At 46.7% G+C, this 27384-nt stretch overlaps 1 protein-coding gene across 7 annotated transcripts in view; it reads left to right on the top strand.

The window, feature by feature from the left end:
• The window catches only part of ITGA11 (integrin subunit alpha 11), a 156654-nt gene that overhangs the window by 21050 nt on the left and 108220 nt on the right, over positions 1 to 27384 (top strand). For all 7 annotated transcript variants that reach the window (XM_026648390.2, XM_026648394.2, XM_026648389.2 and 4 more), the window contains exon 2: positions 2612 to 2723. In XM_026648390.2, coding sequence (XP_026504175.1) covers positions 2612 to 2723 — 112 coding nt within the window. The remainder of the gene's footprint in view (positions 1 to 2611; positions 2724 to 27384) is intronic.

Here is a 27384-nt window from a genome sequence, read left to right as displayed (position 1 = left end):
CCCCCCCCCCCCCCCCCCCCCCCCCCCCCCCCCCCCGGGTTTTTTTTTTTTTTTTTTGCTTTGCCGTTCTGGCCGCCCCGTTTTTTTGTTTTTGTTTTTTTGCTTGGGGCAGCCAAAAAGCCAGAGCCGGCCCTGAGTACAGGCCATCAGCAGTGCCGACACCCTAATTCTTCCCCAGAGCAAGGTGAAAGAAGGGAGGGAACTGAGCCTCTGGGGGGTGTCTCTGAAGCACAGTGTCTTCTGGAGTGATGCATTTTTCACACCGTCCCTTGCTCAGGGCTGTACCTAAAGGCACAGCTAATGCTATAAGCCAGGGGTCGGCAACCTTTCAGAAGTGGTGTGCCGAGTCTTCATTTATGCACTCTGATTTAAGGTTTCCCGTGCCAGTCATACATTTTAACGTTTTTAGATGGTCTCTTTCTATACGTCTATAATATATAACGAAACTATTGTTGTATAAAAAGTAAATAAGGTTTTAAAATGTTTAAGAAGTTTCATTTAAAATTAAATTAAAATGCAGAGCCCCCCCGGACCGGTGGCCAGGACCCGGGCAGTGTGAGTGCCACTGAAAATCAGCTCGCGTGCTGCCTTTGGCACGTGTGCCATAGGTTGCCTACCCCTGCTATTAGCAAAAATGCACTTCAAGCTGAGACTGGTCTGAGGTGCAAAGCCGGGCTGGGCATGGAGATCCGATCTGGTCCTGAACTTCTCCAAACTCTGCTGATGGTCACAGAGGAGGGGTTTGGATTCTGGACCAGCTGTATTGCAGAAGGGGACCTCTTAGTGAAGACAGCAGATTCAATGCAGATTTAAGCATATATTTCATAGGCAGGCTTTTTAAACAAATGTCTGAGCCTTAAAGATCACACGTTTCAGTGCTTCCAGTCTCCATGTCAGAGCATCCTTCCACCTGGGAGAGATCCCGCTTTAGAGTCCATCAAGACTGTTCCCTACTCAGCTGGAGAGCTCGCTAAACATTGGCTTCCTTTCCCCCTGGAGCTAGAACAGCCTCTGCTCCCAGAGCAAGACTAAATTCAGCCTATGGCAGAGCATCAAACCATCACTAAACCTTCTGGAAGGATTGTCTAGGGGAGAGAGCACTAGTTTGGGATTCAGGAGGTGACAGCTCAGTGCCTGGCTCAACCACAAACTATTTATTTGGCCTTGGGCAACTCACTTAATCCATCCCGTCTCTGTTCCCCAGCTGTGAAATGGGGCTAGTACATCTCTACTTGACAGGGGTGCTGTGAGGATAATGACTTTGTGGCATTCAGACATTATCATAATGAGTGCCATATAAACTCCCGGATAGGAATCCAATCTGTCAGAATAGTGACCCAGCTTTCAGAGGGAGGTGGTTGAGAGGTGCAAGTGTGCAAGGAGGATGTTCAAAGATCTTTCTTTTGTTGCTCCTAATCCCTGTCCTGTCAGCTGTGGTTTTCCAAGGGGACTTGCTCTTGCATTGCCGAGGATAAACATGTGATTGTCTCTCTCCTATCTTTGCTTAGCGGCTGCCTCTGCAGCTAAGGAATTCCTTACAATGATTTCAGCACCCAGACAGGTTAAACCTCTGTGCAGGCCCCAGATGGGCTGGAGAGCGGAAACAGGCGTCTTCCTTCAGACTTCTGCAGCTGTGACCTCTACACCCTAAACAACGGGTTTTAAAAATAGTTCAGATCCAGCAGTCTATTGACACGGCACCCTGCTGGGGAGCCAGGGTCCAGGCTTGAACTTGGGCCCTGGCTCCGAACGAAGGCTCAGCCCGTGCCTTTGCCCTTCTGCATCAAAGGAGTTTACTGGTAACAGGGGAGCTGAGCTGTAAAAGCTCTGGCAATGCAAAGCACCCTCCTCTTTCGCTAACTTCAGAGGGAGCTAATGTGCTCAGAATCTCCCAGGATCGGACTCTGCGAGCTACGGATGTGTGATCAGGGAGATGCTGATGGTCTCAGTAAGCTGTAGGAGAATAGAAGGAGCAGATCCCCTGTAATCAGTGTGGGGAAGGGCAGGGGAATTCCATGTCATAATTATTGGGCTACAGAACATTCCTGCTGGGGCGGGGGATGGGGCGGCAGAACAGGACCATGTTAGGCAGAAATAACGCTCAGCAGATGGATAAATGAAGTGCAATGCCTGGGGGTAAAGTCTCCGTCCCAATATCACCTCACTCCCAATATCCAGTGCTCCCCTGTGGGTCAACAGCCTGGCACACCCAAGGCAAGTCCCCACAGCAGCCAGCAGAGAGCTGGGAGTCTGGGGAAGCCCTAAAATGGAGGCAAGGCGAACAGCTGAAAAAATGAGTTGGTAGCTGTGTGCTGCACAGGTGGTATCATAAGATTAAAAAACCTGGAAGCAGTTTTCCTGGCTGGTTTCTTCACTCCTAAGAAGAAACAGAAGGCACAGGCTCACAATGGATCTACCTGAGAATGAGATTTTTCCTTTCAAACAGTGTAAGGAGTAACATGCCTGAATTGTATCTATTCTTAATTCCGTGCGTTGGGTAAGAATTAGATTTCACGGTGCTTTACACTGGAGGTCAGTGTCGTTAGGGGAAGATCTCCTCCTCCCTACCCGGGACCTGAACTGATTAGATCTTTTTTTCCCCCCATCTCAGGATTCTGTGACACCTTCAATATTGACACCAAAAGGCCCCGAATCATACCAGGCTCTAAAGAAGCGTACTTTGGCTACACGGTGCAGCAGCATGAAATCGCTGGGAAGAAATGGTAAGTGAGCGCCTCTTATCCCTGTGGTCTAGCAAGTGGAAGGGTGTCATTCTCTTAAAGCCAATCTATGCAAAACGCTGTATGGTCACGCCATCTCGCTAAAGGCGTTGTCTCAGAGAAGGCAGCGTTGTGGCTTTCTGTTCTGAGAGCGACTACGAGGCAAATTCTGCTCTCCCTTACGCTGGTGTAAATCTTTGACCTTCCCTAGTGCCTTCCATCTGGGAACTCCAAGTGTGATTCACATGAGAGGTTCTGTCAGAGAGAGAGTTTGTTTCCCTTCCATAGAAGCTGATGGGTGTCGAGTTTCCAGGTCCTGCTGTTGCCTGTCATTTGTACATGGCTGGTTCCATTCCCATGAACATTACCTTCGATCTTCAGGTGGGTTCACACCTCCGGGGGTTCTCTTTGAGTTTCAGTCTGGGACTCAGAGAAAAACTCAAAGCAAAACAGCCTGGCTTTTGGTCCGAACCGTTAAGTTTTACCTGGTTTCCACCCAAATGCACAAGATAGGCCAGGTTACTTTGGGTTGGGTATGAAAGATGAAACTTGGGTGAATTTTTATCTGGCTTTAGGTTTCATGGTGAAAAGTTTCACTCCTAGCCAAGGCTGGAAAACATGAGGACAGCCTAGGATAATATGATTCACCAGATGTTAGAGACATCACTTAGTGCACTTCTGGAAGGTACTCAGATATTACAGCGATGAGGGTGGTATGAGAACCTATGCTTCATTAACACAGAGTTAAGGTTGCCCAGTGGTGCCTAGCGCTCTTCCAGAGTCCGTAAATCTCTGAAAACCCGGATATGAAGAATTTATGGTACAGGCCTCCTCCATTTCCCCCTGCCCCTAATCCCCCAACTCCCTCTACTATGTCCCCCTCATTCCTCCCACCGCTCTCCTACCATCTCCCTTAATCCCCTTCCCTACCACTCCTTATTTATCCCCCTCCCCTCGCCACAGCCTGAAGCCCCCTCTCCCTTCCCCTCCCAAACGCCACACCGCTGTACAGCTCCAGCACCCCAACACATTCTCCCTCAGTGCCCCTCCATATTCCTTTGGTTTGCACCAAACAGTTATAAGACTCTGAACATGTTCGGAGCAGCTCATGTTGGCAGGGGGTGGGTGTCTATGTACTAAGTCACAGGGGACTTGCTTTCCTTTGATCGCACTGTCCTATTGTTCAGGAAAGAGGATGACATTATCCTAACTGCTTACTAGAGTTTTTCACCTTACCTGTATTGAAGTTAATGTTAATTTCCTTGACAATACTTCTAAAGGAAAGTCTGAGTCTGTGTGTGGATTTTAAACTATTGCTCTTATCGTATGTCACCTTGAGCCACCCGGATACCGTGACAACAGACTGCCTGGACACTCTTGTTTCAACAGAGCCCTAATCTTGCTGCGTGCGCATTTCACTTTGGCACTTGCCAACCCGGAGTTACACCCCTTACCCTTAGTCACCTTTTCAATCAACCAGAAAGGGGCTGGGCACTAGCTGAGATAAGACCCAAGCAACCGAGATCAGTTTGGGGAGGATTGGAGCCATCGTTTGTGCTTTAGGTGTATGCGAAAAATCAATCAATCAATAAAAGAGATGATGATTTTGTAAAAGGCTGGGTTGGGGTTGGGAGGGGGAGGGCTGTATCTTAACAGCCTTGTTCAAATGGCACCAAATCAGACCCCTGACACGATCTGGCACCACCATGAGGCACAGCACATTTCAAGACCATCCTCGTCAGCATGTGAATTTTAGAGCATTTATAATAGCCCGCATCCAAACAGAAAATGACTCTCAACCTTAACTAAAGCAGTGCTGGTGCTATTCTAGAGACTAAACCAGACCACACCGCTTATTGTCCGGCTGCTTTCTGGGACTTGTTGCCCAGCTATGCTCGGTGCTCCCAGACGCTGCTCTCTCTGTCACGTTGTGAAGGTGCCCACACCCCAGGCGGTAACAGTTGATGTGTGCGAACGAGCTGGGGCAGCCTGCGGTTTGTGCAGAAAGTTTGCAGGGTGCAATGGGGAGGGGTCTAATGACTAGAGCAAGATCTGAGGCTTTGCATCTAAATGCTCAGTCTTTGCTATGTGTGAGGGTGGCTTTGTGCACGCTTTCCCCATGTTAATGTTGGGCTTTGCTGTCTCAGTCTGGGAGGATTGCTCTGATTATTAAGATATGCGTGAAAACCCACCAGATGAAAAGTCCTTCCCGTGGCCCCCAGATCGTCCGCTAACCCGGGGGAATTGTCTGTCTAGTCTCTTTAGAGGCACACATTCTCCCTTACAGTGTGGCCTCACATGACGTAGAGTTGGTGGAGTGGCTTTTAGGCCTCCCCCACTGCTGTTCTCATGTTCTGCCATTCCTTCACTCTGCTGCAATATGCCTCAGTGGCTTCTTTTACTTGAGTTAATGAGAGGTTCTGATTTAACCTTGGATTCCCCAGCTTTTGTCATCACAGCCTTAACATATTTAGATGCAGTTTCTTTTCTGTTTAATTTAAGGTTAGTGATCTGCCCAGACAGGCTGTCCTGTGGTGAATGACGAGTCTCTGGCTGGATTTATGCCCTGATTGCCCTAAAGCCAAAGGGATGGTGTGTTTTTCCCAAATCGTACCATATACTGCTTTAGTTAGAGACGACTGCTGGGGGCCGGAGACTTGTTAGAAACAGCAAAGGGTGACTCCATGGGCACAAGAGACCAGCCGTAGTAGTACAGTGGTGGATCAGAGCTCCGGGGTGCTGCTCGTGACTCCAGAACTCCTCGCTGTGATTCTTCTGAGATCGTTGCAGTTATATAAAGCATTGGTGTTTCCACTCTCTGGCCTCTGGTTTTCCTCACCCTACAGGAGGGGACTGGATTCAGAGAACGTAGATTGACATTCCTGTGAGAGCCGGCAATAAGGGACTGGTTTGAAAGGCGAATGGTGGCACTATTATGCGTTCACTGTTGCCAATTGAAAAGGAAAGTTTAGGTATTTAAAAGTGCCCTTTAAAACTCTTGGCTGAGACTTTCAAAACTGGGTGCCTGTATTTAAGACTGAGGTGTTTTCCTACTGCTTACATGGGACCACCAATATGCCCCAAATTATAGTTGGCTCTAGGCTTAAATTTTCAAAAATGACTCATGTTTTTTGTGTGTGTGCGCCCGACTTGAAACTCCTTATGGGGTGTGGCTTTCAGAGGGTGGGAGCACAGCACTTCCTGAAAACCAGGCCCCTTTGAGGCATCTCAACCTGGGCAAAACCACTTTTGCAAATGTGGGCACCCACGTCAGCGGCCTGATGTTCAGAAGTGCCCCCAGCTCCCCTTGACATTGACTGGATTGCTGGGTGTTGAGCCCCTCTGACGATGAGAGTCCACGTTCTTTCCATGACGCCGGTTGGCCTGTCTTCCTCCTCCTTTGGGTCACTTTATCTATTTTGGAAAGACAGAAGAAATCCTCTTACATCCTGGTATCAATGTGTGGAGACCTGTGGTTTCCATCTGAGGTGGGTAGCAGATACTTCTATTGCAGGATTTTGGTGGCTGGTGGTCCAAGTACCACGTTTAAACAGCTCATCCGCTGCATCCGTCTGCCAGCAAAGCCAGTGCAAACAAATGAACAAAGAAATGAGAGTTGCCAGCTATTTCTGTTTACTAAGAATTAATGTTTCACTCGTCGGCTTGGTCCACGCTGGGGCGGGGGATCGATCTAGGAAACGCAACTTCAGCTACGAGAATAGCGTAGCTGAAGTCGACGTTTCCTAGATCGAAATAAGTTTACTTACTGCGGGTCCACGCGGTGCAGGCAAGCTCCCCCGTCGACAGCGCTTCCTCCTCTCGGCGAGCAGGAGTTCCACAGTTGATGGGGGAGCGCTTCTGGGATCGATTTATCACGTCCAGAAGAGACGTGATAAATCGATCACAGAAGATCGATCTCTACCCGCCGAATCAGGCGGATAGTGTGGACCTAGCCGTCAAATTCCTTGTGGTTCAGGGAACAACGATGCAGCTGAAGAACCTGCTAAATCAACACCAACTGTTATTCAGCATGTGTATTAATCATACATTTTAAAATTAAACATGTGGGGAAAGAATAAACTGCATTCCCCAAATGCCACTCAATTGGGGATTTCAGTGCCATTTGCAATTGTTTGGATTATTTCTTCCCCTCTAGGAGCAACCAGTAATACTTCTCCTTGTTAAACAAGAAAGAGTGGATACTTGTGTCCACACACAGATCTCTTCATTTGGATATAAATGTTGGTATTTGCCTCCAAGGTGGTCTTTCCCAAAAACTTTGGGGAACAAAAGACCCTCTGCAGGCATGCTCACGGAAAAGCCAATAAAATGAGGAGCAAGCATGAAATAATTCCCTGACTATTCATCTTGCTCGGGTAGAGGAATAGGCAGGAATTGGCCATGTTAGGCCTGGTCTACACTACGACTTTAATTCGGATTTAGCTGCGTTAATCCGAATTAATCCTTAACCCGTCCACACAACGGAGCCAGTTACTTCGAATTAAAGGGCGCTTAAAATCGATTTCTGTACTCCACCCCGACGAGCGGAGTAGCACCAAAATCGATTTTGTAAATTCGAATTAGGGGTAGTGTGGCCGCACACCACCGAATTAATGTGGTTAAAATTAATGGGGTAGTGTGGCCGCACACCACCGAATTAATGTGGTTAAAAACCGAATTAATGTGCTTAGTGTGGCCGCGCACAATCGAATTTATACAATCTGTTTCCCAAATTCGAATTATCTAAATTCGAATTAATCTCGTAGTGTAGACGTACCCTTAGTCACATTTTCTGTGCCCAGCACCTTCCAGTAGAACTTTAGTTCAACATGGGAATAGCACCTTTTCTGTCATGATTCAAAATGCCACCAGCATTTACATGTGCATTAGATCATACAGCCTTGAATTAGGCTTGCATCAGAATTTCCTGATGATTGGAGTGTCCAAAATCCAAATCTTTCTCCTCGTGCCAATCTCTAATATAGTCAAAGCTGAGTATGAATCACAGTGCATGGTATATTTATCCCATCTGATCTCCTGCTGTAGGTGAGCCAGCAATTCTAATAAAACTTACAACCATAATCAATCTCTGGCAGGCTAAAGCAGTCATTTCTGCCTGCTAATGCAGTATCTCTCTGGCAATGTTGATCTTTAATCATGATTAAAGTCTTCAATCCTGGTTTACATCCACATGATACACTGCTAGCAATTGCAACTCTGGCTGCTCCTGATTGCAGCACTCAGTCACTGTTGAGTGTACCACTAACACCTTTGCAACAGAGACAGCAGGCGCTTTTGTATATAAAACGGATAGACATCTGGTTTGCAATGGCCTGAAGTAAGATACTTATGTGTTGGAGTTTCTCTCTACCATTTGTTGGTCAACGAGCCTAAGTCGTGGCAACCGCTTTGTGGGGTACGTGGCGGGTGAGAGCTAGGATGAAGTATCTGTTTTCTAAAAGAACAGGAGTATTTGTGGCACCTTAGAGACTAACAAATTTATTTGAGCATAAGCTTTCGTGGGCGAAAACCCACTTCATCGGCTGCATGCAGTGGAAAATACAGTAGAAAGATATATATACACAGAGGACATGAAAAAATGGGTGTTGCCATACTAACTATAACGAGAGTAATAAATTAAGATGGGCTATTATCAGCAGGAGGAAAAAAATCGTTTGTAGTGATAATCAGGATGGCCCATTTCCAACCGTTGACAAGAAGGTGTGAGTAACAGTAGGGGAGAAAAATAATTAGCATGCGGAAATAGGTTTTACTTTGTGTAATGACCCATCCACTCCCAGTCTTTATTCAAGCCTAATTTAATGGTGTGCAGTTTGCAAATTAGTTCCAATTCTGCCGTTTCTCGTTGGAGTCTGTTTTTGAAGTTTTTTTGTTGGAGTATTGCGACTTTGAGGTCTGTAATTGAGTGACCAGGGAGGTTGAAGTGTTCTCTGACTGGTTTTTGAATGTTTTAATTCTTGACGTCTGATTTGTGTCCATTTATTCTTTTGCGTAGAGAAAATGTATCAAGTTTGTCCTTGCTGGAGAGAGTCACAATTTTTCTAGATTCCTAGATTTTATTTTAAGGCCAGAAGGAAGCACTGTGATCTTCTAGTCCGACCTCCTGTCTAACACAGGCCACAAAACGTCACTCCCTAACTTCTGTCTGAGCCAGCTAGAGTGTATCATTTTAGAAGACTGTCCAGTCTCTATTTAAAGACTTCAAGGGATGGAGAATCCACCGTATCCCTTGGTACGTCCTTGGACCGTTTGCCCAGCCGAGTCACTCCACCAGGCTCCTGTCCTCACCCCAAAGGTGTAACCAGCTAAACTGCAGGTGGGGCCAGGGCCCTGCCTCTTGCCGGGCACCTAGCAGAGGCCCGGGGCTGAGTGTAGACCAGGTTTATCTGTTCCAGGCTTAAGTGCTACTGGTTGGCATATTCTCTCCAGTGCCCCAAGGCCTGTATTTGCCCTGAACAGATGGAATTCATCAGCAGGTGCTACATCTGTTTTCCTGTTCTCTCTCCCATCCTGTCAGCCTCCAAAGGGCAGGGTTTGGCCCATGGTGTTTATCTGTCTGAAGGAGCTAGGGGCTATTTGGTGAAAAAGGTTCAATGTGCGATATAGAAGCAGCCTCTCGTGATTTCGCTTTGCTTCTAAAGCGAACGGCAACGACTAGAGGATTGCAACGTGATTCACGCCGGTGTATGTCTTTAAACCACTGGGAGACTGCAGCTGGCACAGAACACAGCTGCTCGCTTCCTGAGCAGAACATTGCATTGAGAGCACATGAGGCCGGTGTTCTGGGATCTGCACTGGCACCTTCTTGGGGTCTTTGGGTGGACTTGAAGGTATTGGTTACGACCTGGGACTGGCTTACCTGAAGGATTGCCTCCCTCCCTGTGGTGAGCAGGGGCATGCAAGCCGGATCCCCTGATATAAAAGAGAAGGGGCAGCTGGCAGGGTGTTCTCTGTGAGGGCTCTGGGACTTGCCCCTCTCCCCCAGTCCAAAACTGCCTGAAGTTAGTGACTGAGCTCAATACAAAAAACACCTATTTGAGAGGGTTTTTTGGGAAGGGCTGAGGGCCTACGTCCTGGATGATGAAGGGGGTAGATAGCTGGCTGAGTTCCTGTGGCATCTATGAATTTACTGCTACTGAGGTTGAATTTAAGGGCCAGATTCTCATATTGGTGTATGACACCCCCCCCCACTTGCATGCATGCACTGAGCATGTGCACTTGGGGATTTGAGAGCCAAAATTAGGCACAGCCAAAAGGATGTGCACACTTTTCTGTATTCCCACTTACAATCAGAACCTAAACTAACAGCAGACTTCATTTTTAAGGAGGTATCATCCCAGCCTCCTGTTTTGCAGGTGCAATTTTTGCACCCACAGTTGACTGTAGGTGAAAATGATGTATTGCAGTATCGACTTGCCTGAGGTGGCAGCCAATCAGGTAGCTAGCTAGTGTTGTCATGTGTTGTTAATAAGGAATTATTAATCTTCTCGTTTGCAGAAACTGCTTCCTATTTGAAGACTTCATTAGCTAATTTTAGCACTCAGTCAAGTTTTGCAGTCTGTTATCCCACAGTAAAGTCCTTTGGCAACTGGGTGGTAGAACAATTCTGCTAAGTAGCTGGCTCAAATCAAGCCTCCATTGATGGTGACCAGAAGTCATTGCCATCTGATGGCTTTGTGTGAAATGAGCTGTGTATCTTAGTTCATTTCCTAGAGAGCAGGGATCACATCACAAAATCGGGGCAACTGCCACAAAATTGGCATCCTTAGTTGTAGCCAAGGCAGAGAAGTCAAGACCCTTGCATGGAAGAAGAAAGATCCTGTGACCCCAGGGCATGATTGAGGCATATAGGCAAGTTGGCTTGGCAGGGGTGGGGGGGGTCTCCATTTTCCAGGGCTGCTCATCTGACCTCTTTCACAAGCACTGCCTTCTCACTTATAGACACCTGCTGTGGGATAATAGATGAAATACTGGATTTGCGAGGACCTGATCCCAAACCCATAGCAGTCAATGGCAGTCTTTGCACTGATGTCTGTGATCTTTGATTTAGGCCGTAGTAGATGTTTGGTTTCTGCAAAGAGTTTTCTGATGGGTTGATTCTGAGCTCAGGAAATTCTGTTTGAAGCTGCAGATCTCAGAATTAGATAAGGAAGAGGAAATAAGATGCTTTTCCTTTAGCTTCCTTCCCCCTTTTGCTTTGGACACGATCCTTTTTTGAAAATCCTCACTTTGATCTTAAAAGTACATGCCACCCGTAGAGAACTGTACTGTGACAGAAGGCAAAGGGCATGCAAGTGTGTGGACATCCAGATGTTAATTAGATACATAGCATATTGCTCCAAGCTGATGTGCCAAACTGCTCCTCAAGCAATGTTCCTCATCAGGCTGTACACGGGAAAGACTACAACGACTGCTGGAAAAATCCAACAGGGGTGGCAACACTGTGGTTCTACAGTGCAAATGATTTAACTTTAAAATCTCTTCTACAAGGGAGACCCTGCTGTATTGGGAAGAAAAAAGGGTATTTTAGCAGAACCGGCCTACTGTCCTGTTCCTCTCCGGCCTACTGTCCTGTTCCTCTCCGGCCTACTGTCTTGTTCAGATATTAAGAAGCTTGAAAGAGGAATCCCTTCTTCAAGAAAAGTTAGGCTCTTTCTCCACCAGGCGCTCCACTTCTCCCCTTGGATGCATGACCCTCGTGTCACATTCTATCTCATGAAGTCAGTTGTGCCTAAGTTATTTACGCACTGCACTGAGCCTACGGCTGTATTTTGTAATCTTTCCACCAATGGCCACCCTCTCATGATACAAGAAAAGTTCCCGGCTTCAGAGCTCCTACTCGCCCAGGGGGTATTTATGATGATTAAATGTCCAGTTCCAGGTAACCTGCCCCTGTCTTTGCAAACTTAGCGTCGACTATGCAATAAATAACAGCCTCACTCTTGCAGTTGCTTAGCCGGGTTCATAGAGTATAGAGCGCTTCTCTCAGCTCTCTCATTCTCTGGCAGAGGCTGGATCCAGCTCTTTGTTCACACGGACAAAATGAAGCAATTTACACTCATTTCAGCAGCCATTTTGTCTCAAGGTTTTACTTATCAAAAAGCTCCAGTCTTTGACCTGATGGGGCTGAGAAGTATGGTAAGAAATGAGCCATTAGTTGCTTAAAGTCTCAGACCTGTAAGTGAAAGACTGGTTGTTTGCTGATTGTAAGGACAGATTTCCCCCCACCCCCAACCCTCGAGGTTTTTATCCTTGATCTCTCTTTGTGAAATAGAAGGTCTGTGACATTCCCCAGGGTGAATTCCTGCGTCCCCTTGGCTCTCCAGCCTGGAAAGCCTTTAACACTGCTTTGCTAGTGAACATCAACCCTGCAGAGTCACTCCCAGCTGAGTACATGAATGCTATGCCCAGCCATCCATGAATAGATACAGGGTGACACCCGCATATCCCACAGTCCCAGCCTTGCCCCCCAGAAATGTGCATCTTGTACGGTTCATTAGCCCACTGGATGGTACAAACTCATAATTTTAGTCTGTCGTTCCAACAAAGGGTAATAAATACACCAGCCTTTTTGACCTGAGTAGAGATTTCCCAAACACTTCAATCAAACACACTGGTTTAAATAAAACAGTAAAACAAGTTTATTAACTAGAGAAAGATAGATAAATGTTAAGTGATTTACAAGTGATAAAGCATAAAATTCAGAGTTGGTTACAAAAGGAATAAAAAGATAAACATGCAAGCTAATTCCTAAATTTACCACGGCTAATAAATTTAAAAGCAAATAGGTTTCTCTCACCCCAAAACTTACAGCAATCTGTACTGGCTGCAAAAACCTGCAGGCCAGGAACACTCCCCCCCAGTTCAATGATGCACCATTTGTCTTTCAAGCAATCTTGCTGCCGTGAGTAGAGATGGGGAGGAGAGGTGATGAGGAGGTTGCTGTCTCTCCTTTTTATAACCTCTTCCTCTCTTTGAGGATTACTCCCTGCCCACCGGGGTGTAGGCAAAACAGTTCCCTGTGAACATGAGATTCAAAACGTCTTTCAGGTGAATTGCAAATTTCTTTGTTTACAGTCTCCCCTGCTGGCAAATGGTTGCTTCAGCAGTTAATAGTTTTCTAACACCTGTGGTCAGTTCTTTGCTGTCTCTGAGGAGCTAGTCTAGGAGCATTACCCAGAATTGTAACATATTTCAGTAACAAACATATAGTAAAATCTCATAGCTTTACACACAGTGTTGTTACACACTTTTAAACAGGACAATTGTGTTCAGCAGATTGAGTTTTCAAATGATACCTCACAAGGCATACTTTATGCAAAATATATCGTAAATGTACAAAAGTGGTGAACATGTGGTACAGGGTGTCACAAGGTCCTTGTAGACTGATAGAGAATGTTTCCTTGCTTTTTTTTTTCAGTATAAGGGCATATCAAGTGGTGTCCCATGGGGGTCAGCTCTGGGTCCAGTTCTGTTCAACATATTTGTCAACGATTTAGATAATGACAGAGAGAGAGAGAGAGAGAGAGAGTAAAGTTTGTGGACAATACCAAACTGGGAGGGCTTGCTAGTGCTTTGGAGGATAGGATTAAAATTCAAAATGATCTGGACAAACTGGGAAAATGGTCCTATCCTGAGAGTTTAAGAACAATTTTTCTCCCTCCTCCTTGTAACAACCTTTTGTGTACTTGAAAACTGTTATGTCCCTTCTCTGTCTTCTCTTCTCCAGACTAAACAAACCAATTTTTTCAATCTTCCCTCATAGGTCATGTTTTCTAGACCTTTAATCATTTTTGTTACTCTCCTCTGGACTTTCTCCAATTTGTCCACATCTTCCCTGAAATGTGACACCCAGAACTGGACACAATACTCCAGTTGAGGCCTAATTAGCCTGGAGTAGAGCGGAAGAATTACGTCTTGCTTACAATACTCCTGTTAATACATCCCAGAATGATGGTTGCTTTTTTTGCAACAGTGTTACACTGCTGACTCATATTTAGCTTGTGATCCACTATGACCCCCAGATCCCTTTCCGCAGTGCTCCTTCCTAGGCAGTCATTTCCCATTTTGTATGTGTGCAACTGATTGTTCCTTCCTAAGTGGAGTACTTTGCATTTGTCCTTATTGAATTTCATCCTATTTACTTCAGACAAGAAGCAATGGGCTTAAATTGCAGCAAGGTCGGTTTAGGTTGGACATTAGGAAAAACTTCCTGTCAGGGTGGTTAAGCACTGGAATAAATTGCCCACGGGGGTTGTGGTATCTCCATCATTGAGGATTTTTAAGAGCAGGTTTGACAAACACCTGTCAGGGATGGTCTAGATAATACTTAGTCCTGCCATGAGTGCAGGGGACTGGACTAGATGACCTCTCAATGTCCCTTCCAGTCCTCTGATTCTATGATAACCGTTTTATAGCCATTAATAACTCATGATTTTTAGGGCTTGACCCAATGCCCATTGAAGTCAGTGGAAAGACTACCATTCACTTTGTCTCACAGGCAGCATTGGTCTAGTGGACGGAGAATCCGAATGGGAGTTAGATCTCCTGTGTTCTACACCTGGCTGGTTCACTGTGTCACCTTGAGCATGTGAAATAATGTAACATTACGAAATAACATTTCTCGTCTGTAAACTAGGGATGATGATGTCTACATCACACTCCAAGTACCTGCCGCCCAGGGGTAATAGGTATATACATCACTTACCTCCTTCACATTTCTATTCCATAGAGCTTAATGTACATGCTTGTCACCATGGTATCTGACTGCCATCTACTAGTGCTGTAAGCAAGGTGACTGACATCTGTCACATGTGGTTTGTTCTCTCATCCTCTCCCCAGAGGGAGAAGCATGTGCCATGGAGTGTCTTGTTTGTTTTTAAAATATACCTGTGTCTGTGTGTGTTAGAGAAGGCCAGGGGACAGAAATGCGTTTTGCACTTGGAGCAGAAGGAGGTGAGGTGTAGGATGATCCTTAGCTCCTGGGGGTCTTGGACTGATGTCAGCCAACTGGGACCAGGACAGTCTAGTCTAGTGGCCGGAGCAGGTGTCAGGCCTAGTGCTTGGCATTGGTAGTCAGAGCGAAAGGTCAAACTGAAGGTCAGGAACTGGAGTGAGCAGGATAGGAGGCAAGGAGGGGTACCAGGCATAGGCAGCAGGCACAGTGGAGGGCATGAGCCCTGAGCATCCACCAAACTGCTGTTGCTGGCCCCTGCAGCCAATCAGGAGGCATGGCCAACTGGGCTACCTGTTGCAGGCCACCTGTGCCGCTGAGGCTGCCTGGAGATTAGTCCAGCTGCGGACCCCGAGTCCTGACCTCCCACCCCTGAGAAAGTTTGGTTTCTTAGCACTTGTCTCCAGTTCAGTACGGATCTAGAACGTTGGTTGTAGTTAATTATGTACTTATGAGGTTCTTGATGAATTAATAAACTGCTGATTGGTTATGAATAACCAAAAGTGTCCTGATGTGAGAAATACTGTCTAAAGCAAATGTAGACCTGGAAAGAACCTCGCACTAAAATGAGTAAGATAGGGCTCCCTGGACTCGATAAATGTTATCCGGTGTTGGCTACAATACTTACCAAACTGGCAAATGTAGTTGGTTAGATTTCAGCTTTAAAATCTAACTGGGACTGTGGCAAAGTCATTAAATGGACCCCTATTCAGGCTTACATAATGGTTATGTGATTCCTCCACACTTACCCAGACATGCCAAACCCACACACACAAAAATGCAGAAATTGGGTTTGTTTGTCTTAATTGACTTGTGAGTTGCTTGTTGGCTAGTTTTTGGCTTGTAGATTGTCGCTTCTTTTTTTTTGTTCAGCTCCCGGCAAGCAGGGGCAAGGGTGGGGGGGAAGCAGGGACAAGGGGGGGGCAAACAGGGGCAAGGGGGGGAGAGAGTCAGGGGTGCACAAGCAGGCCCACCACAGTCCCAGACTGTACGCCGGGCAGATCTAGTCACATAGAGTGTTGGAGTTCTTAAGGATTGGCTTGTTTTGAAATAGGATTAGCTTGATTTTTGGCTTACTTTGAAAGTCAGGGTGCTTATTTACCGCGTGGAAGTTGGCAACTGTGCACTTACCTATCTTTCAGGGGTGATAGTTACCTGCCTCACACCTCATTTCGTTACTTCCCAGCAGTGTGCGGGTGACCGGGGCACTCTGGAGGTATAAAGTGTCATATACTGCCAATTGAAATGTAATTTTACTTATGCTTCCAGGCCATCACCTATAGCGTCATGAAGGAATTTTCACCCCATGTATCTGATGGTTCAGTAAGGCTACTCCATGTTCCTCAAGCCAACATCCAATTTATACTTCTTTCCATGTCTTTGCATGAATATAAATGGATATCCTGAGGCAAAATAGGCTAAGGTATTTTTATAAAAAAAAAACAAAAACCCACCATGAGTCACTCTGGTTAAAATATAAATCACTGACCAAACAAAATGGCCATAGTATAAAACCGACAGACATACACTGTAGAGGAACCCTATTATGTGATTGCTAATAATGGTGTAGGACCTCAACTGGCAGGAGGCAGATGAAATGGAAATGATGAAATGAAACCACAGCTTGCTGGCGAGGTGGAAACCAGACGTTTGTTCCTGAACAACAGCCTCCAAAAGGTTCCATGAGATCTGATGAAAGGCAAAGGGGTGCCAGGAAACAAAACGACAACCTCAGAAATGCAAGACTATCTAGGAGCAATTGCTATAACAACACTCCAAAAACTTTGCTGCCAAATACCAAATGTGGAATCCGAGTCCTTTGGCACCGAACGCTAGTTTCTAAATATTTGAATGCTGCTTTTGGCCAGTTAGATGACTTTTAGGAGAATTTTAAATGTTATTATATACATAGATGTGTATGCACATTTATATATATACCTATGGGTGTGTTTGTGTTAATATATACTATGTATATTTTTGGTCAGGACTGTTTTATTAGGGCAGTGAGCCTGATATTACACACTTTTTGGGTTCTAACCATAACCCCCCAGAATAGAAAGTTTGAGAGGAAAGGCTCCAGAATACTAAATTCAGGGGGAAGAAGGGAGGGTATTTGATTTGTAATACTCTAAAAGATGGCCACTATGTGGGATCAAGCTTCTCTGTTCATTGTCCTCCCAGACCAGCGAGTTAATGGCAGGCGTTTCCTCTTCAAAGCTTGGCTCCTTTTAAAAAAAAACTCCATATATTTCCATTGAGCGTGTGAATGAATAAATAGCAGTCAGCTATCAACACCAATAGAATCATGTCATATAATTTTGCACAGTAGCAATGGCTGAGCTACCACAACACTGTGGAAAGCTCCAGCATGTGGCTGTGCTTATGCTCGGTGGTGCTGGATCAACGGAAATACCCAGCAATGGGCCACAGCGGGCCCTCACTGACACCTAGGAATCGCCGCCGAAGTCATTGGGGGTGCCTGGGTGTAGCGGAGGGCAGAATACAGCTCCATATGGTTTTTGCACTTGGTATAAAGTCGGTTTGTATAGTTTTCAGTTGAATGAAGCAGAATTTCGTTAGCAAGTTATTGTTGAGGACGCGTATAACTATGAGATCCTCACGGTGTGCGTAGGATTGGTGGTGGTCCATTCCCTGGAGGTGACTTGCACCTCACGGGGCAGGTCCTCTGCTAGTGTGAGTCACTGTAGCTTCAGATGGCGAAGCTGACTCCTGTGACCGCTCATGGGAGCGAAGGGTGCGGAAAAGTCCCATCACTAGGCATGGATGCACCTGCTTGGATAAAGTAAGAAGCGCATACCTCCCCTGCCCCAACACACACACACACAGACGCACCTTTCCCCCCACACACACACACAACACACATGGAGAGACACACCTCTCCCCACCCCCTCCAAGCACACACGGAGATGCATACCTCTCCCCACACACGTCCGTCCCCCCCAGCACACATGAAAACACACACCTCCCCAGATGCACACACTCACGAGTGCACACACACAGAGATGCACATCTCCGTACCCCCCTAGGCGCGCACACAGTTTTGAGTCAAATACAAACTCAGCTTTTTTGAGTTTCAGAAAAAAAGTTCTTAAAGGCCCGCCTTGAAGGGAAAGAAAAGGGGGGGATTCTTGTTAAGCCGCAGCTCTGGTCTGTAGCTAAGGGGTGCATGGTGAAGTGTGAGGGCCAGAATCTCTTGTTGAACATCATTGTCCTCAATGGAAGGACACCTGATTTACGCAAGCAGGAATCTGGTCCGGCAGGTGAAGTTTACTCTTGGGGCGAACCCACACACGAGCTAGACACCACTTCAGCTCATTGGTGCTGGAACTGGAGGTGCTGGGGGTGCTACTGCTCCCCCTGGCTTGAAGTGGTTTCCATCATACACAGGGGTTACAGTTTGCTTCAGTGGCTCTCAGCCCCCCGCCCCCACTGTACAAATTGTTTCAGCTCCCCTGCTTCAACCCCCCTTTCCATCCTGTTCTAAAGGCCTAAGCAGGAGTCTTCATTGTGGGTTGAACCAAATCCTAATGTGTTTTGAAATTTTCAGTGAATCAGAAAGTAAAAAATAAAATGATTGCGGGTCGAAGGAAATGTTTTGTGGATGCCAAAAAAAACCACTTGTTTTTATTTCAAGCCTTTGTTTACATTTACCCCCAGGGTGCAGCCTGGGACTGTGGGACCACTGTGCCCCCTTACCTCTCTCCAGCCTGGGCCGTCTCTCACAAAGCCTTGCTAGTGACCAGCAGCAAACCCCTCCAGGCGCTGTGATCACTCAGCACAACTGCATGTGGAGCCCCACACCCAGCTAGATTGCATGAATGCTCCCAGAGCCACTCACGAATCACACAGAGAAAGCACCAGAGCCAACTTCCCCAGCTCCCAGCACTGAACCCCAGGAATATACCGTCGTGCACTGCTCAAGATGGGCAGTGCAGATTTATTAATGGTCAGGGGGTAGCTGTGTTAGTCTGGATCTGTAAAAAGCAACAGAGAGTCCTGTGGCACCTTATAGACTAACAGATGTATTGGACCATAAGCTTTCGTGGGTGAATACCCACTTCGTCAGACGCATGCGTATTCACCCATGAAAACTTATGCTCCAATACATTTGTTAGACTATAAGGTGCCACAGGACTCTTTGTTGCATTTATTAATTGGTTCACCACTTCATCAATGGAAAGTGGACATACACCAGCCTTTGCAAAACCTGAGCAGATTTGCCACACACTTCATACAAACTCACTGGTAAAGATAAACAGTAAAACAAACGTATTGACTATAAAAGATAGATTTTAAGTGAAATTAAGAGAGAGGCAAAAAGTCAGAATTAATTACCAAAAGAAATAAAATATAAGCACGCAGTCCAAACTCTCAACCCTATTAGACTGGGCAACATCTAGATTAGGCAGTTTTTCTCACCCCACTGGATATTGCAGTCCTTAGTATACAGGATTGGCCCAGGTTTAAGGAACAATCTCCTCTGTTGGAGTCTTGTCTTCTTCTCAGGGTCTCAGCATAGTGGGGGGGGGGGGGGGAAAGGCCCAGCATGTGGCCATTCTGTCTGTTTTATACCCTCCGTCCACGTGCTTGGAAAACACATGTGCATTGCTGAGTCCCCAGGCAAGGTTGAGCGATTCCCCTGGTGTGGCCTCATGCAGGTGAGTCGTTGCATTGTAGCTCCCTTGCTGGACAATGGTTGTTGATGGGTTGTTTAACACCCCACCCGGGCGTTGGTTACTTTCCTTGTTGTTGCCTCTGGGGAGCGAATACCTGGCTGATTCCCCAATTTACAGCATGTTTTAGTGACCACCGTACAACACAATCTCATAACTTCATATGCATTAATGATACACATATGGACAGAGAAATGACTTTCAGCAGGTCATAACCTTTTCCCCGATACCTTACAAGTCATGCTTTATATGTAAGATCACAATCCTATGAAAATGAGGAATATGGGGCTTCCAGGACGCTCCCCCCAGGTACAGAATGTCACACACGTTCCTTGTTCTCCATGCAGAGGAGGCCCCGGAGATGCGCTGCTCAACCGCCCGGTGCCAGGGCTCACCGTCCATCATCTTCTCTGTGCGCTCCTCCCAAGTCTTCCTTTCACAGGGGTGTGTTGTCAACGCTGAGCAAAGGATTAAAAAGTTCTTCCCCCCCCAAAAAAACTTCACTAGAGGCTTTGCTGTCAGATGTTTCAAATTAACCCGTTTGACTTTTATGGCTCCTCTCGGGAAATGACATCTCCTAGCAATTGTGGTGTAGGCTCTGAAAAGAAAAGCAGCCGTTCAGCCAGACAGGTTAGACGGTGAAGGGCTTTCGCATCAAATGTGTTTTTTTAATTTAAGGCGAGCCAGGGTTGATTCGATTACCATTGCTTTGTCGAGCTGCTTCATGCCTCAGGCCAAGGGAATGCTAGACAGAACTTTCCGCTTCCAAACATATTTCTAGTCAAAACTGAAAGACAGGTGTCTCTCCCATCCCCCCACACACTGGTGTTTAAACCAGAAGCGTGTATTTTAGGTACTCTACACTGAATGGCAAGCTAGTAAATTAATTGGTGTTGAGGGTTTGCTGTTGTCGGCTTTACGCCATCCATCCTTCCCCCAAGTGTAGGAGGGTGCTTCAAAGTGTGCTGCCTTCCATCCAGCAAAGCAGCCCCTCGGGGACTTTCCTCCCTGGTGAAATTGAGCGCAGGCCTTAAAGAAGCTGAAGTTACACCAGGGCCGGCTCCAGGCACCAGCTAAGGAAGCTGGTGCTTGGGGCGGCCAATTCAAAGGGGCGGCACTCCGTCCAGTATTGGGGCGGCACGTCCAGGTCTTCGGCGGCGGGTCCCTCATTCCCTGTCTTCCTCTTTGAGCTGCCGCCGAAGTGCTGCCGAAGAGGAGGAGAGGGAGTGAAGGACCCGCCGCCGAATTGCCGCTGAAGGAGTGGCACGGTTGAGCTGCCGCCGAAGTGCGGCAGAAAAGCTGGAGCCGGCCCTGAGTTACACCAGGGGTCAGTTCAGCCTTACATCAACTCCAGGATCAGGGCAGGGGGAAGTGTCTTAAATCTACCTTCCCCTCTACCCCAGGTCCTGTGCTGAGCAGGCAGGCCCTGGGTGTTTCACCCTAGGGTGCAAACTTCACGCATGGTGATAGTGATGGATGTCTTTATGTCTGCAGCTTCCTAAGTAAACTGGACTGATGTGGGAGGCTCCTCTGCCTTAGATGGCTCCAGCTTTCCAGTTGCAGAACAGCTAGCTCCCTTTGACAATGTATTGCAACAACGCTGCACATCATCGGCTAGCGAGCTCTTGTTCCAGTGCTGTTTTGGTGCGTTGTAGAGGATGACACGTTTATATTCCCATTGGTAAATGTCAGTAATTGTTGATTTTTCCCTCTTCCCAAAAGTCAACAATTTCCTCCCACTTCTTTTTAATCAAAATGGGCAGAAACAGGCCGTTCAAAACCTCTCCATTGCACTTGTGGCAAATTGGTGCCATATTTTGCTGTCCTTTCGAGCTGGCACGCAATAGGAAATTATTATGCAATATTCTGATTATGAATTATATTTGGGGCTTCTAAAGCCATATTTAATCTTGACTTATAGAGTCATGTAACTTTTGCAAGCATAGCAAGGAGCGTCTGGCTAACATTTTTCACTAGTGCAAAAACAAATTTTTGATAAAATGTTGGGGCTGGGAGAGTGGATTAGAGACCCCGGGCAATAAGCCTCAATATCCATAAAGAAAACAAAATCAAATCCTAACCATCCCATTCGAGTGAGTTGTACTGATGATGTGTTACTGGCAAGGTGGCTTTGTTCATGATCAAACACAGAGCACTGGCAGACTCAATCATTTACAGCAGAGGAGAGCCAGGGGGCCAGCTTTTCAGTGCCTGCTAGGAATTAGCTAACAGAATTGCTTTAGCAGCCCTGTTGTTTGCCCCAAACCCAAGCCCTGTTGCCTTGCTATATACTTCACTGCTTATGGACCAGCTGTCACCTAACCTCTGCGCCTGTCTCCCTTGTTCCAAGTGAATGGGTGCAAGGAGTCTTCTCCCCTGTGCAGGGGCCAGGTACAGTTAAACTCCCTGCTGTCTCCTGACTGCTCCTAACAGGCACCTTCTGGCCCTGTGCGTGTGCACGCCTCGGACTCTAATGAAAGAGGCGAAGCTGGCGACCCTGCTAGTCCCCAGCCACTGCTGCAGGAGCAGACATGACGTTTTCAGTCTGACTGTAACTGAAAAGGAGGGGGGAGAAGAGAGAAAATCTGCTCTGAAGATTTAGAGCCTTAATTGTGCTGATCTGGAAAAACAGCTAAAAGGCTCGCTCTTTCCCTACTACTGCAGAGGCCGTCTTGGCTGCAGTCCTCTTGTGGTCTGGCTAGTACATGAGCGCGCTGATTCTTTTGGTGAAAGGGTACATGACTGCTCAGCGTTCTTTAAATAGGGGAATAACATCTGCCCTCAGCTAGACCGATCCCAGGCTCCAAGCCCGTCCACCTGGCTGGAAACGTAGGGCAGCATCTGGCCAGCCCAGCGCTGGCCTATTGCCCATCTTTCCGTCTATATTTTTTCTCTCTCATCTTTAGCCTTTCAGAATTGTCTCTCTCCCGAGGGGTGTATCGTTTTATCGGTTTCAGCAGCGGAGGGGACATCAATCACAGCTGCCTTTTGGAGCGCGCCCCATGTCAGTGTCTCATCCATTTACCAGGCCGATTGATCCTAGTGAGGCTTCTTTACACGTGAGCTGCCAACTGTCGGAGACACACACGGTGGCTATTCTCATACAGGAGAACACAGCCCTTGTCTTCGTTCAAATCGATTTACTGCGCTGAATATTCCTTTTTTCCCCCCCTTCTCGGCTGACTATTCAGCACACACTTGATAATAGAGAACAGTCAGCATCCTTTGGAATCCTATCCCCTCCTGTCGCTCAGATAAGGATGTAGGTTAGCACCTCCGGGGGGGGGTCAGCCTGTAACATGGGGAGTATGCGCCACATCCTCAACTGCTGGAAATCAATGGAACTCCATTGCAGACAATGAAGCACTGAAGACCCTGAGGTCTGGCCCTCTATTTGTGCGCATGATTTAAGTTTTGCAGAAGATCTCATTGGAATGATGGGTCCCAGGATAGTCAGCACTGTAAGATATGGGTGCATGTGCACACACACAACCCCCCTCCCCTCCCCTCCCCCCCAGCTTTCAGAAGAGATCAGTTTATCTCAGTCCTTAGTTACTTGGGTCTGATTCTCCTCTCACCAACATACCAGTTTTATAACAGGATAACTCCATTAAGTTCTGTAGAGTCACTCCTGATTCACGCCCATTTCAATGAGCAGAAAAGCAGCTCCTCAGGTCCCTGTTCGCTGACTTGGTGGAGCTACTGACTCTAGCAGACTGTCATGAGGGGGCGAGGGGAACAGCCAGGCATATGTCACATACCACAGAGAGTAAAAGGGAAATGCCTTGGGGCTCTCTTTTGTGTGACATTCTGGCACATGATGCTGCAAGGTAACACTGCCCTGGATTGCCTCTATTTGCTTTCCCACTTACAGATAGTTTGTGGGCAATGAGTGGCTGGCTACCCTAGGGGGGTGATGAGCAAACTGCTGTATCATTGTGTTAGTTCATGCAGAAGCTCAAAGAATTCATTGATCGGGGGATATTTTCACGGTTATTGACCATTGAACTCGGGCAAGGCAACTGCTCCACCCCTGTCCACGCCTCCCCAGATCTGCTATGGACTAAAGGACCAGTTGCCGGCAGGAGAAAAAAGGGGATCTCAAATTGTAAGCGTCCAGCAAAAGGAAACGTGTTCTGGATTCTTCCCTAGTGAAACCGGCAGCGGCTCGTGTGCAAATAGATTGTTCAGAATATGCAATGGACCCTGGCTCTCGGCTTTCCATTTGTCTTCTGCTTTTGCCGCTGGATCGACAGTATTTGCTGGGCAAGTCTGACTCCTCATCTGTATCTGCCTTCCACGCGTGCAGTCAGCTGCAGGCTGTGTAATCTCCTGTGTCCTGGAAAGGCTTTACATGTTCCATTTTAAGTGAAAGGCCGATACAACATTAGCAGCCCAAAGCAGTTGAATCTATGTTTTGCAGGTCTTCTGACACTCCTGCTGCATGATACCAGACTGCCCACACCATTCATTCTTCCTTAGACTCCTGAAACAAAACAAATCCATTTTTTCCTAGCAAAGTGCAAAGTTAGCATTTTTTGACTCTCAAGTTATAAACTCCCCTGCTGACATACGGAGGCTCCGGGAAAGGTTTGTCCTGTTGCATCAAATTCCATTTGACTTGGCTGAGAGAGTCCCCAGATGGAATGTAATCTCCTGTTGTTTGTGTCTGTGGGTTCCGAGACCACGTTCCCATGGGTAAGGCCAGTCCTCATGACTCCACGAATATCGTTTGTGTTTCTTTTCAGTTCCAATGCTCAGGGCTCCAGCCTCACTAGCAAAACGTCAGCGAGGGAGTGTGATATCCGCTCAAGCGGCACCCTAAAAACACCCTCTAGTCTGATGGCTGTGAGGTTGTTCATTTAAAGGGCCAGGTTCTCAAAGGCAGGCATGGTGACCATTCCGGACCTGTGCATGTAGACTAGGGAGTAGGACGGTGTATAAGTGCCCAGAGTCTTGGGGGTGCTTTGGAGCCTTTGAAAACGGGACATTTGCCATGCTAATGAAAGGTCAGTTCTCAGCCTGTTGCAGCAATGGCCCTAAACCTCTTTAGTAACACTTCTGCCGTGGCAGGCTGTAGATCAGGAATGTGCTGTGGCTGTAGTATCACCCTATCCTGCCCCCACTCTTCATTCGTGCAGTGTCGGTCAAGCAGCTAAACCCATGGGGTCCAGAAGCATCTCCGTGGTAGGCTCCAGTCCCTTCCAACACTCACATAGGTTAGCGGTGGGGAGCCCATTATGTGTTCATAAGGTTCACATCTGGATCACTTAGTGCTTGGGGACCTGAGGCCGTGAAGATGATGCCATGGACTTGAAACATTCAGAGGCAGCTGGGTGAAATTCTGAATCTTGGTTATACAGGAGGAGAGGCTAGATGAGCAAATGGTCTTTAAAAGGTATGACTCTGTGAACCCAGCAGAATAATATTAGCCACCGATAACCAGTAATGTGGAAAACCAGGAGGCAACAGGCCCCCGTCTGGAGAGGTGCTGGAGTCAGAGATCAAATCCCAGAAGGAAGTTGTATTTAGTTTCCGGTCGGAAAGCTCAGGAACCTTACTGTACATGCTGTGCAATGTTATGTGATGCCTACAACACAGGCAACCAGAAAGCACCTAGGCTGTAAACTCTCCAACAGAGCACTGATGGTCCTGCCAAGAATCTTTGTACTCGACTGTAAACACCTCTTTATTAGAGTCTACTTAAGTAAAAGGGAAAAAAATGACACCAGAAAGTTTGGAAAGTATCATTACTGATGACAGCAATGTTCAGAGAGCTCCTGAGACATGCTTTGCATCATGTTACTTTAGGGAGCACTACAGTCGGGTTGTTTACTGTCATGTCTGTTTAATCACTGCTGTAGAACGTGTGGCTTATTGAAGGGGAGGTGCTGAAAATGTTGCAAGGTCCCTTCTCGCAGGCTGCCTGCCTAATCTCTAAACCAAAGAGGCTCAGATAAGCTTTGCAGTAGCATCCAAACCAAATCTCTGAACTTTGATGGCTCTGCCCATCACTAATTTGCATAGGCTTTGACTGTTCAGTGCAGCACTACGCCTTGTGACTGTAATAGACAGGGATTTCTCTCGACATACTCCTCAGCACTTTGTCTTTTTATACATCATCACCCTCCAGAAAATCAGTGGCCTTTGTGTGCTTAGAGAAGAGGCTATAAGTCAGAATTGCTGGGGTCTGTTCCCAGATTTTTCCACTGAGACAATGTGTCACTTAAGCTTTCCGAGCCTCATCTGTAAAATGGGTATACTAATTCTTCCCTACTTTCCAGACACATTCTGTGCCTTAATTAAAGTCTGTGAAATCCTTCCAAGTGAGAGTATAGAATTATAAAATCCCAGGGTTGGAAGGGACCTCAGGAGGTCATCTAGTTCAACTCCCTGCTCAAAGCAGGGCCAATCCCCAGACAGATTTTTGCCCCAGATCCCTAAATGGCCCCCTCAAGGATTGAACTCACAACCCTGGGTTTAGTAGGCCCATGCTCAAACCACTGAGCTATCCCTCCCCCCGATTTGATAGTAAAACACTATCAAATCAGATTTGCACAGGTGCAAATGACTACACCCAGCGCAAGGCCTGATCAACATGGTAGCAAAGGTGCCAGAAGCGACTCAAGCCTTGACTACACCAGGGCATCCACAGGCGCTGACTCTAGTGCTAGTCAGCCAGTGGTACGAGCAGTGGAGTTAATTTTGTTTTAATTCCTTAATATAGACATGGCCCTCAATTCAGTGGGCCTGATTCTGATGTCACTGGCAGCATTTTAAGTCAAGACTGACTCTGTTGTAGTCAAGAGAGTTAAAGTCGTGTAAAGGAACTGGTATAACCATTCACTGCGGTTTTCAGAACTCCCATCACCTGACTATACTGCTAGTATCTTACCCCGTTACGGTGGCTCCATTTTATGATATCTGACATTTCCCATTGTAGAGATATGTGTTTGTTCATGCGTCTGTGTGTATCCACTTAAAAAAGAAATGGGTGGAGGGATTGCTAAAACAAGCCTGCATTGCCACGGGCTGAATTAGGAGATGTGTTGCAGGAACGTACTATATAATTAGAACTATACATTCCAGTCTCAAACCCACTGTCACTAAGAACATCTGTTTAAATTACAATGGTGTTTATGTTTCATTTTGGGATGAGAGGGTTTGTTATAAAACAGGAAAAACACTGATCATTGCTTAGAAAAACAAAGCTAGGTTGCCTGGTGGTTGTAAAAGATTAAAGGAAATATTCTCCTGGGTGTCTTCCATTAAAATGACAATCCTCTCACACCATTGCTAATGGGTTTTTCCAAAGAACAAGAATTGCTCATTAGGAAGGTAATGCGAGACAGTGACAGAATGCAGGGAGTATGCCAGAGATGGTCCCACTCCAAAAGCCAGGGCCTGAGCTCTCTTGAATGGTGGTCATGTTCAGACAGGCTGATTCTACCTATCTCTAATTGTTACAGCGTGTATGTTGTGTAGGACCCGCTGGAGGAGAACTAAGATCAACCTATCAAAGTAAGGCTGTACTTCATTCTGTCATTCTCAGGACAGAAGAGTTCAGCACCAATGACCCCATTTTCAGCTGCCCTCAAACCAACTTCCAATTTCATGCAGCCGCTTTTCCACGTGCAACTTCTGCATCGTCAACATAAGTTGGCATGCAGCCATAGGACTGTTAGGTGCCCAGCTGCCAAATCCACACACGTGTATCCATCTTTGTGGGCACAATCAGGTGCACGCCTGCTGAATTGGAGAGTCCCTTGTTACTCTTGCCTGCATACCGAACTGCCCCTCCGTCCTGCTACATGCAGAGGTCAATGGGAATGTTGCACAGCAAAAGGTAGAGGTACAAAAGGATACACGGGTGATATTTTTAAAGAAACGAAGATGGCTTTTTTCTCCCACTGATGCACACCTTTAACTGCCACTGGCTTCACTGGGAGTGATATGTGAGCATTAAGGGGAATCTACGGACCCAGATTTTGATTTT

Source organism: Terrapene carolina, unplaced genomic scaffold (assembly GCF_002925995.2).
Source record: "Terrapene carolina triunguis isolate 2854851 unplaced genomic scaffold, T_m_triunguis-2.0 Scaffold67, whole genome shotgun sequence".
In the NCBI taxonomy this organism is placed as follows: Eukaryota; Metazoa; Chordata; order Testudines; family Emydidae; genus Terrapene; species Terrapene triunguis.
Note: the sequence above shows the minus strand (reverse complement) of the source record. Positions and strands in the feature narration are given on the sequence as shown.